At 37.1% G+C, this 14,816-nt stretch overlaps 1 protein-coding gene across 8 annotated transcripts in view; it reads right to left on the minus strand.

The window, feature by feature from the left end:
• Positions 1-621: 621 nt before the first annotated feature.
• Positions 622-14,816, minus strand: part of AGFG1 (ArfGAP with FG repeats 1) — a 69,365-nt gene continuing 55,170 nt past the window's right edge. For 4 of the 8 annotated variants that reach the window (XM_039489879.1, XM_039489873.1, XM_039489875.1 and 1 more), the window contains 7 exons: positions 13,794-14,003; positions 11,367-11,550; positions 10,492-10,571; positions 10,039-10,131; positions 5,732-5,890; positions 3,934-4,025; positions 622-1,073 (listed from right to left, as the gene is read on the minus strand). In XM_039489879.1, the coding sequence (XP_039345813.1) occupies positions 1,014-1,073; positions 3,934-4,025; positions 5,732-5,890; positions 10,039-10,131; positions 10,492-10,571; positions 11,367-11,550; positions 13,794-14,003 (878 nt within the window). In that variant the 3' untranslated portion in view covers positions 622-1,013. The remainder of the gene's footprint in view (positions 1,074-3,933; positions 4,026-5,731; positions 5,891-10,038; positions 10,132-10,491; positions 10,572-11,366; positions 11,551-13,793; positions 14,004-14,816) is intronic. The other 4 variants (XM_039489874.1, XM_039489876.1, XM_039489877.1 and 1 more) reach the window with 3 other exon arrangements.

The raw sequence follows: 14,816 nt of genomic DNA on the forward strand, positions 1-14,816 counted from the left end.
ACCTCTGTTTGCTGTAACTTTGAACCTGAGGCTAGAGGAGGTTTTCTCTGGGCTATATAAATTTAAATACCCTGTAAAGTATTTTCCATCCTGATTTTACAGAGATGATTTTTACCTCTCTTTTTTTTAAGTTAAAAGCTTTCTTTTTAAGAACCTGATTGATTTTTCTTTGTTTTAAGATCCAGGGAATTGGATCTGGACTCACCAGGAGTTGGTGGGGGAAAGGAGGGGGGAATGGTTAATTTCCCCTTGTGATAAGATCTAAGGGGTTTGGATCTGTGTTCCCCAGGGAAGGTTTTGGGGGGACAGAAAGTGTGCCAGACACTGACTTCTGGCTGGTGGCAGCTTTACCAGATCTAAGCTAATAAATTAAGCTTAGAAGTGTCCATGCAGGTCCCCACATTTGTACTCTAAAGTTCAAAGTGGGGAAAGAAACCTTGACATAGGCAGACAGGTATCCCTCTACATTATAGAGAATGTAGGCATGTATAAATAGAAGAGCTCTTTTGGAATAGAAAACATTTTTGAGAATGAACAAAACCTCCAATTTGACTTCATGACTTCCAATAGCAATGGTTAAAATGATGGTAGGTAATTCATTCCAAGAGATACAACAGCACCTCAAAGTGGCCGATCTATTTCCCCAATAACATTTTTCACATAATGTGTTAAAGTTACAAATACTGATATGCACAAATAGCTATTTTCTAAGAAAAAATATGTACAGTACTGCAGCATAATGAATGTGGTATCTGCAATTACTTATTAGCCAATTTTAATAAACATGATACCGCTACTTTTCTCCTGCCAATTCACAGATTAAGGATGTTACCACAGCCCTCCGTTTTGCACATATTATCTGGTGGTTTTAATACACAATGCAGGTTTGTTTTTTTTATTAAAGACTTCTCTTGTGTTTAAAGCTAAGATCAGTGAAACAAGACAACAGTGCAAGAGGCGCAGAGATGTTATGTGACCAAATAAGAGTTCTTTTGGGTAAAGTGTCTGTAAGGCTATAAGAAAGGATTGGTTGATGAGCTTCCTGTTGGAAACTGTCCTGTTGGTGCACCAGCCTGAAAAACAGAGAAAGGCAAAATAAATAAATCAAATGTACAAACTGTTTTTGCACATGGCAAACCCTAAAACAAGTACTGTATCTGGATGGGATAAAAAAAACCAAAAAACAAAAGCCTGTTGCCACCTTGGTAATAAAGATTTCCTTTTTATGTTACAGCTTAATACTAGGGATGTCAAGCGATTAAAAAAATAAATTGCAATTAATCACACTGTTAAACAATAATAGAATACCATTATTTAAATATTTGCAGATGTTCTCTACATTCTCAAATATATTGATTTCAATTACAACAGAGAATGCAAACTGTACAGTGCTCACTTAATTTTTTATTACAAATATTTGCACTGTAAAAAAATAGTATTTTTCAATTCACCTAATACAAGTACTGTAGTGCAATCTCTTTATAATGAAAGTTGAACTTACAAATGTAGAATTATGTACAAAAGGTAACTGCACTCAAAAACAAAACAATATAAAACTTTAGAACCTTCAGTCCTACTTCAGCCAATTGCTCAGACAAATAAGTTTGGTTACAATTTGCAGGAGGTAATGCTGCCCATGCCTTGTTTACAATATTACCTGAAAATGAGAACAGGCATTCACACGGCACGGTTGTAGCTGGCATCGCAAGATATTCACGTGCCAGATGCACTGAAGAGTCATATGTCCCTTCATGCTTCAACCACCATTCCAGAATACATGCTTCCATGCTGATGATGAGTTCTGCTCGTTAACTATCCAAAGCAGTGCAGACTGACATGTTCATTTTCATCATCATGAGTCAGATGCCACCAGCAGAAGGTTGATTTTCTTCTTTGCTGGTTCAGGTTCTGTAGTTTCTGCATTGGAGTGTTGCTCTTTTAAAGACTTCTGAAAACATTCTCCACACCTCATCAATCTCAGATTTTGGAAGGGACTTCAGATTCTTAAACCTTGGTTTGAGTGCTGTAGCTATTTTTAGAAATCTCACATTGGTTTCTTCTTTGCGTTTAGTCAAATCTGCTGTGAAAGCGTTCTTAAAAACGAACATGTGCTGGTCATCATCCAAGACTACTATAACATGAAATATATGGCAAAATGTGGGTAAAACAGAACAGGAGACATACAATTCTCCCCCAAGGAGTTCAGTCACAAATTTAATTAACAAGCTTCAGCAGCATGTCCTCTGGAATGGTGGCCAAAGCATGAAGGGGCATATGAATGTTTAGCATATCTGGCACGTAAATACCTTGCAATGCCGGCTAAAAAAGTGCCATGTGAATGCCTGTTCTCACTTTCAGGTAACATTGTAAATAAGAAGCAGTCAGCTTTATCTCCTGTAAATGTCAACAAACTTGTTTGTCTTAGCAATTGGCTGAACAAGAAGTAGGACTCAGTAGACTTGTATGCTCTAAGGTTTTACATTGTTTTGTTTTAGAGTGCAGTTATGTAACCAAAAAAAAAAAATCAACATTTGTAAGTTACACTTTCATGATAAAGAGATGAGGTGAACTGAAAAATACTATTTCTTTTATCATTTTTACAGTGAAAATATTTGTAATAAAAATATAAAGTGAACACTGTACACTTTGTATTCTATGTTGTAATAGAAATATTTGAAAATGTAGAAAAACATCCAAAAATATGTAATAAATTTCAATTGGTATTCTATTGTTTAACAGTGCAATTCATCACGATTAATTTTTTTTAATTGTAGTTAATTTTTTGAGTTACTCACATGAGTTAACTGCAATTAATCGACAGCCCTACTTAATACTTTATGTATTATTGTGCTTTTTGGTGGTTTATTCTAAAATATAGTAACTCCTCACTTAACGTCCTCCCGGTTAACGTTGTTTCATTGTTACATTGCTGATCAATTAGAGAACATGCTCATTTAAAGTTGTGCAATGCTCCCTTATAACGTTGTTTGGCAGCCACCCGCTTTGTCAACTGCTTGCCGAAAGAGCAGCTCGTTGGAGCTAGCTGGTGGGGGCTTGGAACCAGGGTGGACTGGCAGTCCCCCTCCCCCCCCCATCAGCTCCCCACTCTCCTAAGTTTCCTGTGCGGCAATCACACAGCAGGCTATCAATTGCCGGACAGTTCCGCTGTCCCTCCCCCCACTGCCATGTGCTGCTCCTGCCCTCTGCCTTGGAGCTGCTCCCAGGAGCTTCCTGCTTGCTTTGCACGGGGTGGGAAGGGAAAGAGTGGTGCTAATGTCAGGGTGTCCCCCTCCTACCGTTCCTGTACCCCATCTCCATAGAGCAGGGGGGACATGACAGGGCTCAGGAAAGAGGGAGCTTACTGGCAGCAGCTGCTGTCTCAACTAGCTGATCTACTTAAAAAGGCAATGTACTTAGAGTGGGGTCAGCGTACTTAAAGGGGAAATGCACATCTCTCTCACACACAGGGTGTGTCTCTCTTTGCCATGCTGTGACTCCTCCCTCCATTCCTGCTGCCTTGCAGAGTAGGAGGCTATATTAACAACGTGTTAACCCTTGAGGGCTCAACTGAGTGCTTTTTCATCATTTAGCAGTAGGGCATTCCCCGAGAAATAGCCCACCCTCTTCCACCCTCTGACTCCACCACCTCAACCAAGCTTCACAATCACCATTGCCGTTTCGCTTAAAGTAGCATTTTTCAGGAACATAACTACAACATTAAGCGAGGTGTTACTGCACACCCCAATAAGATCATTGTACATAAATACCCGGTCTGATTTTGAACAGACTTATCAATGTCATGTCATCTGAATACTGAATTGCATCTAGGAGATCACATGCTGCCTTCTCTAAGTTAAAACAAAATCAAGCTTCATGCGTATCTCTTTTTGTACCTGTAAGATTTACTATTACTGTGTAATAATTCTCACTTACCATAAAAGGATTACTAGCTACTCCAACAGCAGCAACTTGTCCAAAGGGGGTTACTAAAGGCTTTGCCTGTCCAAATGCAGCAAAACCTGCACCTTGTCAAGATAAAAGATGTTAGAAGTAGCTTCATATTGGTGTCCAAGCCTTTAAAGGCAAAAGACTATTCCCTATAAGCCCACTCCCACCACAGTGACGCAGGTTAAACCTTTTAGTGCATTGGTAATTTGTCCATCAAGGCAGCAGGACTGGGTCAAATCTGGTCCATAATTTAGCCTCTCTAAATATACATTTATGCAAAACTTCAAAACAAATTTTAAAAATCTATGAATTTTCTTTCGCTTCCTATGAAAACATGTTTTTAGAAGAATTCCCATGACTGTTTCTAAGCCAAAACGCTCCAATGTTGTTCTAGTCCATGACACTCCAGTAAGTTTCTAATCAATTTAACGTAATCAGAGTGAATATGGAAGTGAAACAATTTTCATCAGCAGCATCTAAGGTAAGTAAAATGCCAGACACACCAACAGTACAAGTTCAAATTAAATTTTTCAGCTGTAAAAATTACTTAGAGCTATTGAGATTCAAAAAATTAAAGATTTGTAAACCCTTAAAACACAACAAGATATGCTTAAAACAAATCATACCTGTTTTCACAATTCATGTTAGTCCACTTGTAACAAACTTAATTCAAAAGTCTTAAATCACTGGATTTTAAATCAAATACATTGTCAAGCAGCAATTTTCTTATTTTGCCTATCTGTAAATTTCTATTGTTGATTAAATCTCTGCTCAGTTTGTGTACACATAGTGAAATCAATATTTATCAACATTTACCAATAAAAACCTAATCCTTCCAAGCCTAGCTATAAGCCAGGCCTATTAATGGTTTTCCAGGAAGAAATCAGGCCAAATCACTGATTTTCTGCCACACATTTCGTACAAGGTAACAGTACAGTAGCACAGTAAATTACAGCATCTTTTTAAGTGTTCAGAATCCACACACTCTGCCTCCCTAAAGCTAATACCAACAAATATTATTGAACCAATAATACTAGAGATACAGCTTTATAATATTAGTTACAGTTACAAGTGCATTAATCAGTGTTAATATAAAATGTTAAAGAATAGGAAAAACAAAGTGGCTACTTTTGTGTTACTGAAAAAAGGAAGCAAGAGTTGGGTGGTTATTTCTAAAGGTTCCAAAGTCATTCCTTCCTGACTATATTCTAGTGCAGAGTTTTCTTTTTGGACCTTTTCCTGCATGTAAAAATTCATTAAAAAATGTAGGCTATTTTCTTTGATTCTCTCTAGCCCTCTCCCCTTTTTAAGGTTTGAGGAAATTGTTATAATAGTTTCCAGACACATACAGGAGTGAAAAACAAACAAACAGTCTCCTTCCCTGCACAAAAGTTTCAGTCAAAAAAAAAAAATCCAACTAAAAAGTCTCACTATCATTTTGTTTCAAAGATAGGGATTATAGTTATAGCAATAAAATTGGAGAGATTTGACAAAGATTATGCCATGCCATAAAAGACCATGCAGAAACCAAGTTCTTTAATCATGCAATTATATACAGTTGCAAGATCATCCCAAAAGATCCAAGATAAGGAAAATGTACACTAGAAGTTAAGTATCATATTGGATCGCTAAAAGGTAGGTAGGGGTATTTCATAGTCAGTTTTTTGCTAGTAGCAACATACCACAACTGACACAAAAATTAAGATATACTCCTTATATGCAAGAAATTTCCTTTACATAGTCCCACTTGCTTAACCAAGATTTTTGGTATGTATGAACTTACCATTTGGTTGCTGAGCAAAAGCAGTCTGTTGTGGGAAAGCTCCCTGGGTTGGGAAGGCAGGCTGCTGGAAATTGCCACTGAAGCTAGTAGGAAGACTGTAGGATGCAGGAGTTCCAAATCCTGCAGGCATGCTCATGGATGCTGTGCCAAATGTTGCCGCTGGCAAGGGAAGTAACATTCAATTACTTTTAATTTACAAGTAATTTCTTATACAAAATTTACTACAATGCCACTCTAAGAAGAATCTTACTAGCTTCCTAATACCCACCCAACTGCCAGTGGGTGGATTAGTCTCAGCTTCCAGTAACACTAAATTAATTTGCTCACTAGAAATTAAATAAAATACATGGGAGATAAAAAATAAAACTAAATTGCAAGAAGAACACTGTCAAGTTGGCTAGGTCCAACTTTTCTGATTACATTAGTATCTGTAAAATCCATGAAACTCGTTTCCATGTTTTACTTCTACTCAAGTGCTTCCAAAAGTTATTTCTGGTAGAATTAATGTGGAGGCCAGTACTTACAGGCAACACCAAAAAAACAGCATGTATGTTTAACGGAAGAAAAGGTTAGGTCTGAAAAAATTTCAGTTTATAGTTTCACCTTGGAAATTATAAACAATGAGAAAGTTGTAAAATTAATCTTCAGTGTTCTTTTAAAATAACTTCCTACCATGCACAGACTCGTATAAAAAATTCCTTAGTTTAAGATTGAGGTAATGCTTTAAAAAAAAAAAAAAAGAAAAAAAAATCTCATCTGCCTCACTGTTACTGAACATTCCAGGTAGAACAAACCTGCGGTATTTATGCACCCCAGGCATGTCTTCAGAGAAATGTTGATTAAGAGCAGCACAGTATGACTAGCAACAAAACCATTATTAAATCCTTCGGGGTTTACTGTGATTAATATTAAACAGCACACAAAGCTTTTTGGTATGAACATAAATGTTAGGCATTTCTGCAGAATTTTTGCTCTAATTCAGCATTAAGTGTAACCATTCTTTTAAAATGTTACAAATTTTAATTTGACTTTCTTTGGTATAAAATTTGCATAAATGTAATTCCAAATCAACACATCAGATTAACTGAAAGGTAAACTATTGTCAGGAAAGGAATGGTGAGAGTGTATATATTTAAATAACTATTAAAACGGAATAAGACAAGTATGGGATATAAATTAAACAGATAATTGTTACAGTACATACAAAGAATGCACTGACATTACTTTCACAATGTACCATCAACAGAAGAGGCTATTTAATAATGAACAACTTGACAAAACAGCAAACCCAAACACATTGTGACAAATTGTGCAATGGTTTGGGATATCCAAAAGGTGTCAAACTTACTACAAGCAAGCGTCAAAGAATTTACTCAAATAAGTTGTAAGCGTCTACTAACGTGACCATGGAGGTAAGCAATAATTACTTAATTGCTTGATGCAAATAAAAAATTATACTAAGACAAAAGACAATTTTTTCTCCAGTGCCACACATCCATGCTCACTCCATTTTAAAATATGGAAAAACAGCCTACTCAAAATTTACATGCAGAGAACCAGGAAGCTGGCAATAAGCTTTCACACGCAAGTAGACAATTAGCCACACGGAACTCAGATATCAAATGTGGCCACCTACCAAAATGAGCCTGAGGAAATACGTGAGAGTGCATTGCTCCCGAGAGGCCTTATGGAAAGCCACAAAAAGACCAATGTCAAATGATTTATATATTTCTGAGCAGTCATTTTTATACAACTATTTTACATGACAAAAAGTGCAGTGATTAAAAGAGCTTTTTCTAAAACCTGTACAAATTTTCTAACAACTAAACTTGGCATTTACAAGAGTACTGCAGACCAATTGGTAAATTATAGGTGTTACCTGAAATAATTATGCTAAAGTCAAAGGCTTTTTTCTAAAATACACTATAAAGTTTATACCAAACCCATTTATACTGCACGCAAGATGCAAATATAGCATAAAGCTAAATTATAAGCAAACTTATTACACTTATCAAGTTTGCAGAAAGGAACTTATGAGACAAGAAATATTAATTACAATATCCTATCAAATACTTAACTGAAGTACAGTAAAACTTGTTGATGCCCAAACACTTTTTCAAAGGACAGCATGTTTTCGGAAGTAAGGGAACACAGAAGTGGTTGAACAGAATTTGTTTTAAAGGGATAATCTAAAAAACCCAACCTTCACACTTGGGGCTTGTCTACACGGCCCTATAGTTCAGCCTAAGGGGGGAGCGAATAGCAGTGCACAAAGCGCTGAACTGTAACTCAGTGTGTGGATGTGAACTGAAAAGTTACTACTTCACATAATATAATCCTCTTCAAACAGGATTATATTAAATGTAAACTAGGAGCCTTCTAGTTCACATCTGCAGTATCCATACAGGGGATGCGCAACTCACATCCACATAGTTCAAGCTGCAGGCAGTGTAGGCATATCCTAGGTCACTATCTGGCTGAGACCTTCTGAAGGTATTGCCAACAGCCTCTTTAAAGCTATAATTTTTTAAGGATACAAAAGAATGACAGAAGTTTTTCAAGATAGTCCAAAGTGGTACAGATTGTAATACTGGGATGGCATTAAATAAAGGAGAGAATTTTAGTTGCATACCAAAGATTTTAATCGAACAGCAGAGAGTCTATTAAATGGCAGAATAGCCACCGTTGCCACATGGGGCTAATCCTAAAATTCAGCACTACAGATAAAGAATTAAGCACAGAATAAAATATTATACTAGTAGTAGAGTCTAAACCAGGAGCATTGTATTGTAAGAAAGAACATTAAGCTGATTTTTCAATTTATAAATTAAACTATTTTACATATGGAGTCATGGCCCCATGGATTCTGCAGAATTCACTTCCGGTTTCAGAATTGTGCTCCATTAATTCAAGCTATCATTTAAAAGGATTTCTCACCCTAATGGTAGGGAAGGAAAAACCTGAAAATGTGAATGGATGTGGGGTTTGTCTTTGAGGGTGCAAAGAATGACAAAAGCTAGAATTGCTCCATTTATTTAAATGGGCTATAAATTCTGACAGCGACAGTGCAAGTGTCACAGTAAACTCTTTCAAATACTTAAATATCCAACGAGTGTTCGTATCTCAATCCCACTCTGCCTTCCATGGTGGATAGTTTAGTATAAAAACTAACATCATAGGGCCTACTGTACTGATTGCATTATTAATTTTTAATATTTTTATTCTAAATGAAACTGCTGCAGAATTTCCAAGTGCAACAGAATTTATATTCTGCAGCTAAGCTGGAGCTAAGGGGCCCTACAGATACTGCCTTTCATTGCTGAGTACCCGAAAGTGCTTTTCAAACTCTACAAATTTTTACAGCCAACACTAACACAATCACACCTAGCATGTAACAGCAACAAGTAGTACACAGCAGATTTAAAACAATACAACAGGTCAATGCTGTAGCCAATTAAAATTGGAGGGAGAATTTAGAGACAGAATATAATTACTAGAGCTGATTGGAAAAATTTCAAATGGAACATTCTTACACCCAAAAATGGCAAATCACTGAAACTGAAATGTTCCATGAGACCATGACAATAGAGATGGAAGCTAGGCATTTTAAAAAAAAAACCTACGTAGCCTGTTTTCCTGCCAGTCACCTACCAGGCTCCTTTGCAGTCCTGGTTCCTGGCTCTTTAGCAGCCTGTCTGATGGGGAGCCAGGAGCCAAGTTCACAGCTCTTAGAAGTTCTGGTTTCAATGGCTTCCAGAGTCTGTGGCACTGGGACAGCCCTCCAGGTATCTGCCCCACAGCTGGGACTCCCAGAACTTCCAGGCTCCTCACTAGGCAGGCTGCCTGGAGGCTTGGGGAATGTTTTGAAAAGGTAAAAATGAAATGTCATCTCAACTTAAACAACGGTGACAATTTGGCTATATGTCTTATTTAAATATTGCGCTCTTTTACTTAAAAACAGAGTGCAGAATTTTACATTAACTTGTGCATGACCTATTTTCAGTCACTTGCTAAAAAATAAAGTTATGAAACTACAAATACACCTCTACTCCAATATAACGCAACCCGGTATAACACAAATTCAGATATAACATGGTAAAGCAGCGCTCTGGGGAGGGAGGGCTGCGCACTCCAGCGGATCAAAGCAAGTTCGATATAACATGGTTTCACCTATAACACAGTAAGATTTTTTAGCTCCCAAGGACAGCGTTATATTGGGGTAGAAGTGTATAATGAAGTTTTGAAACTAAAAATGTATGCTCTTGCATAGCATATAAAACTGTACAGTGCAATTTTATTTTTCTAACCTGTTGCTCCTCTGCTATTGGTCTGGAAGGGGTTTGTTGAAGGTGCCACTGGAGCGACAGGGGCAGCCACAAATGGATTTGTGGAAGGTGTTGCTGAAAGATTAAGAACAATTAATTTAAAAAAAAAAACAAAAAACAAAAAACACGTGTTGATTTACATTTGTTCTACACATCCTTCACAAAGTCAAATACAGTCAGAAATAACTTTACATAAGAGGTTTTTTCCATACCTTTTCTGTGTCGGATACTACAGGATATATTTTATATTAAAGACACAAACACCACTGATATTTTAGACTACTTACATCATATTGCCTGCACTGGAAACAGTGTAGGTCATCATTTCTAATGACAATGAAGTCATTAGTACTACTATACAATGGGACACTGAACTAAAATTTAGTAATATGTTTGCTTACAGTCTGCATAAACATTAGGAATATTTTAATATACCTCCAAATGAAGCAGGCACACTCGAAGACGCAGGCTGTGTCTGTGCAGTGGCAGCCACTGGTACTGTTCCAAAAGCATTGCTGAAAATAATTCACATTCAGTGAAGTCAGTTCACATTGCTCCTTTAACAATTAGCATCTATGATTAATTTTGGCAGATAAAAGCAAAGTAGAAAAGGGATATTTATGCACAGATCTGAAAATGCTATATAATCCATTAGTGCCAGGAATTGAATTCTTGATACCAAGGTCAAAGGCTAAATACATTGGCGCTGAGCAATGGCAAATCCTGTCCGCCAGTGGCAAAGTGTAAAAGTATGGACAATGAGGAGAAAAACAAAGAAATAGGCATAGGCTGCCAAGCAAAAGCTTTAGGGAAATTTGCATTTCCAAGCAAAAAAGTTACTGCAGGTGCTTGCTTTTAATTACTTAAAAAAAAAATAAAAAGACATGTACATTGCAAATGTCTCACTTTTCAAAACCAATCATGAGGCTATACGCTTAAATATGCATGTAATCCATATGGAGGATTGTTATCCTCCAACAGAATTTCGTGTGTGTCTAGGAAGGTGTAAAAGTGTTTCACTGATAAACACTTGCTTCAGTTTCATTTTACAACCTCTAGCGGGCAGTACAACCACAACTACCATTAAGAAAAGATGCAGTTTTAGTAAGGACACTGAAGTCAACACCCAACTCACTCCTTTCCAGAATTATTTCCCTACAATTTTTAAATCGTGACCTGAACAAAGCAGAACAGTTGAATACAAGCAGGTTTTTTAAAAACTTTATCAACACTACCAGAGGGCTATTTTTCTGCCTATAAATACAGTTGCTTTAGGGCTAATTACTTTAACTTCTAACAAGAAAAAGTACCTGCTAACATTACTGGTGGAAGTATATGCATTACTAGAGGTTGCTGTGGAGCTGAACACACTGTCTAATTCTGCTAGAGCTGCATACTTGTCTGAAGATGCACTGGGCTGACTTGGGGCTGACACAGCAGGACCTGATGGTGCTGTAACTACAGTGCCGAAGCCACTTCCTTGCTCACTACCACCTAGAAAAGAAGATACCATATTGAAATTTAAAATGACACTTCTAAAACCATGTTTTCCCTATAATCTTCTCCATACTAACAGAAAATGTTAATTAACTGTTCTCCCATCATTTAAGACTAAAATTAAACAATAAGACTTAATGCTGCCCTAATACAGGGCTAATAAACTATGGCTCCCAATCTCTATCTTTATACGCACACAGTACCATGCTTCAATGAGTCTATAGCTCCAAAACCAGCTTCCTAGTTTCCACAGATCGCATTATTAAGTTAAGTACACTGCTCTCTTGCTCCAGTTAGAAAGATGGATTTGTTTTAACCTTGTTGTGCGTGACTCATCCTTAGAGTACAGCTTTGAAATTTAGATGGAGACTGAAATTTTTGTACGTTTAGTAAGCAACGAGGCATAAGAAATCTAACAATTAAGTTACAGAATGATGGACTCAACTATTACCTCAAAGTATAATCCTGCAGAAACTTACACTTCCAGGTTCTTGTGACTCCTAACCATATGCTGGGGAGTATTCCCAAACCTCATGTACGGTACTTCCCACTAAAGACTGAATTCATGAGTCATGCAGTGTCAGAAAAGCCATGTCATATCATCCAAATGGTGGCTAATTTTCATTTATGCCCTAAGAGGGTAACTACACTCCAAATCCTGAAAAGATGCTAAATAAATAATACAGATCCAGTGTATCAAATTCAGGAGAACAAAATGATAGCTAACAGTATAGAATTGTCTTGTTTCCAAGGATACCTGTTCTCAGCAGATTTCCACTGAGAGAAAAACTCCAGAGATTATTTTACAAGCACCAGTGTATGGCATTTTGTAATCAAAAAGTCTAAACATTCAACAAGAACTGGAAGTGTGCAACAGTGTATAGGTGCACTGAGTAACAACACCTACTTTTTGGAATATGGAAGAATATGAACAAAAAAAGTTGACAAAAAAGAGTAATTTACGGATTTTTTGTCGGTAAAATGTAAGAACAAAAGTCGTATGTCACCTCATGATACCCGTAAGTAAGTTTCACTGAGCTAACGTAGTCTGTCTAGCAAATATGCACCAAAGCATGCAGGAGCAATAAAAAAAATGGGACAACTTGTGATTAAAAGTACGGTATTTTTGAACATCTTATCCCTCCATAAACATTGCCAGATCAAGAGAGATACAAACAACACCGACGACTCTTGATTGTGCACCTCATAGTCCTGTTATATGTATGTTCAACACAAATATACAACAGCAATGTTTGTTAGAGTAGGTGCAAGCTTCAGCTTTAAACAAAACTTCACTGCAGACTTAGTTATGGAGTAGCCAGTGTCTACTCCACAATTACAATAATGGCTCATCCTAAGAGTCAGTCACCCACTGCCCTCCTCAAGACCATACAACTTTAAGGGAAAGAATATTAACAAAGCCATATACTGTATCAGTTTTGCTTAGGAGCTGATATACATGACGTATTTACCATTGTAGTATGCTGGACTGAATCCAACATGAATTTCATTGGAGTTTTAGGCTACGTCTACACTACCCGCGTCGACGCGGTAGCGACGAGATTTTTTTTTATGGGATATATATATCGTCATCTCTATATACGATATATCGATCCCGCGACTTCTCGAATCGACGATTCTCCACCGCCGACATCGATCGTGTAGACCAGCCCTAAGTTACCGTCCTTATTCAATATATGGTTAACTTAGTGTGCATACAAAACCAACCCGTTAAACACTAGCAGTTTTAATCTCCTTTAAGAGAGCAAGACTAACCAAGCTTTACGTTAGATGAATATCTAAAAAAGCTATCATGGTGGCTTTTGATTGTAAAGTTAAAAATCATCTTAGACCGCAACTGGTGTGATTGAATGAATAAAGTCGCCCACTCCAGCAATATGCAGAAACCTGAATGATGTACTACTAGAATACTCATCACTAACAAACCATTTTGTTGCCAAAATGAAAAAACTTTTGAGTGATCGGCTCATACAAAAAGCATCATCTTTTTGATAAGTGCTATTTTGCAAATGACTGCATAGATTAAAGCATTTGCTTTGTTACAAGAAGCAGCACAGCAATGTAGGAGTTTAAAATGTGCAAATGTGAAGTTAATCAGAATTTTTCGAAGAGACAATTTAAAGCATGCTTAACATGGTTGGTTACCATTTTGACAGGCACAGCCATCCTCATAAGGAATAAAAATGAAGGATAACAGGTCAAAGAAAAAAACTTAATACCTTGCCCTGTGCTGAAGATATTATCTAAATTAGCAAGAGCTGCATATTTGTCTGCTGACTGGAGATTCGGTTTATTCACTGCAACTTTACTGGCAGCAGTTGCCGTTGTGTTGCTCTGAGAAGCATTGAAGGCTCCAAAATCAGCACTGGAGGATTTGGGGAAGTTATCAAAGTGAGCAAAGTTAGCATTCATTGATCCAGCACTTCCACCTGTAACAAAATAAGTTAAACATGGATACTTTAAAGGTAAAGGAAAGTCTCTCCAAATGCTCTTGGTGGCAATATCATCCCACCTCTTGGTGGTTACACCAGGCAGTGACACCTTGTCTTTTTTCCCCACCGGCTAGCTAAAACCCCTTTAACACTTAAAATTAATCTTGAATCATCAGAATGAGCACATTTATATCTGTAAACTTCTACATCTGAAGAAAACTCTGAAAGTTCAATAGCTTGCACACACCGTAATTAGCTCTCACAAAACTATGTTTCAGTGCAAAATCATTAAGTCAACTCAAACACCACATATATTTAGCTAGAAAAAAATTGAGTTAAATTAGCTTTAATTTTATAAATCCAAAATACAGTTTTTCCTGCTGCAAGAATTCAGCGACGTAAGTAGGAGTTACTTTATTTTCCTCAATGGTACAATATGCTTGACTATTTCAGACATCAGTAACCAGTGCAGGCAAAAAAGGTTAGCCTGAAAGTCCAGAGGTAGCACAATGGGATACCAGGCCAAGGTTCAGAGAGACTAACTCAGTCCTTTACTCCCAGATGTCATGGCTGCACCCAGACAGACAACACAGCCTTTGGGAGGGGAAATAAAGGAAAAGAACAGAAGGGATTTGAGAGCCCTCCTTTCAAGGAAAAAAAAAAATTTCTTCCTAGGATACACATTGATTCATTTACTTTAGTATACTTAATCTATTAGGATTTATATAAACACTCTGCTGATCTGAAATATAGGAAACAGTTTGAAAGCTCCAGCTTTTTAATGTGTGCAACAAATTTTATTAATTTATT

The sequence above is a fragment of the Mauremys reevesii genome, linkage group 9 (genome assembly GCF_016161935.1).
Source record: "Mauremys reevesii isolate NIE-2019 linkage group 9, ASM1616193v1, whole genome shotgun sequence".
NCBI lineage: Eukaryota > Metazoa > Chordata > Testudines > Geoemydidae > Mauremys > Mauremys reevesii.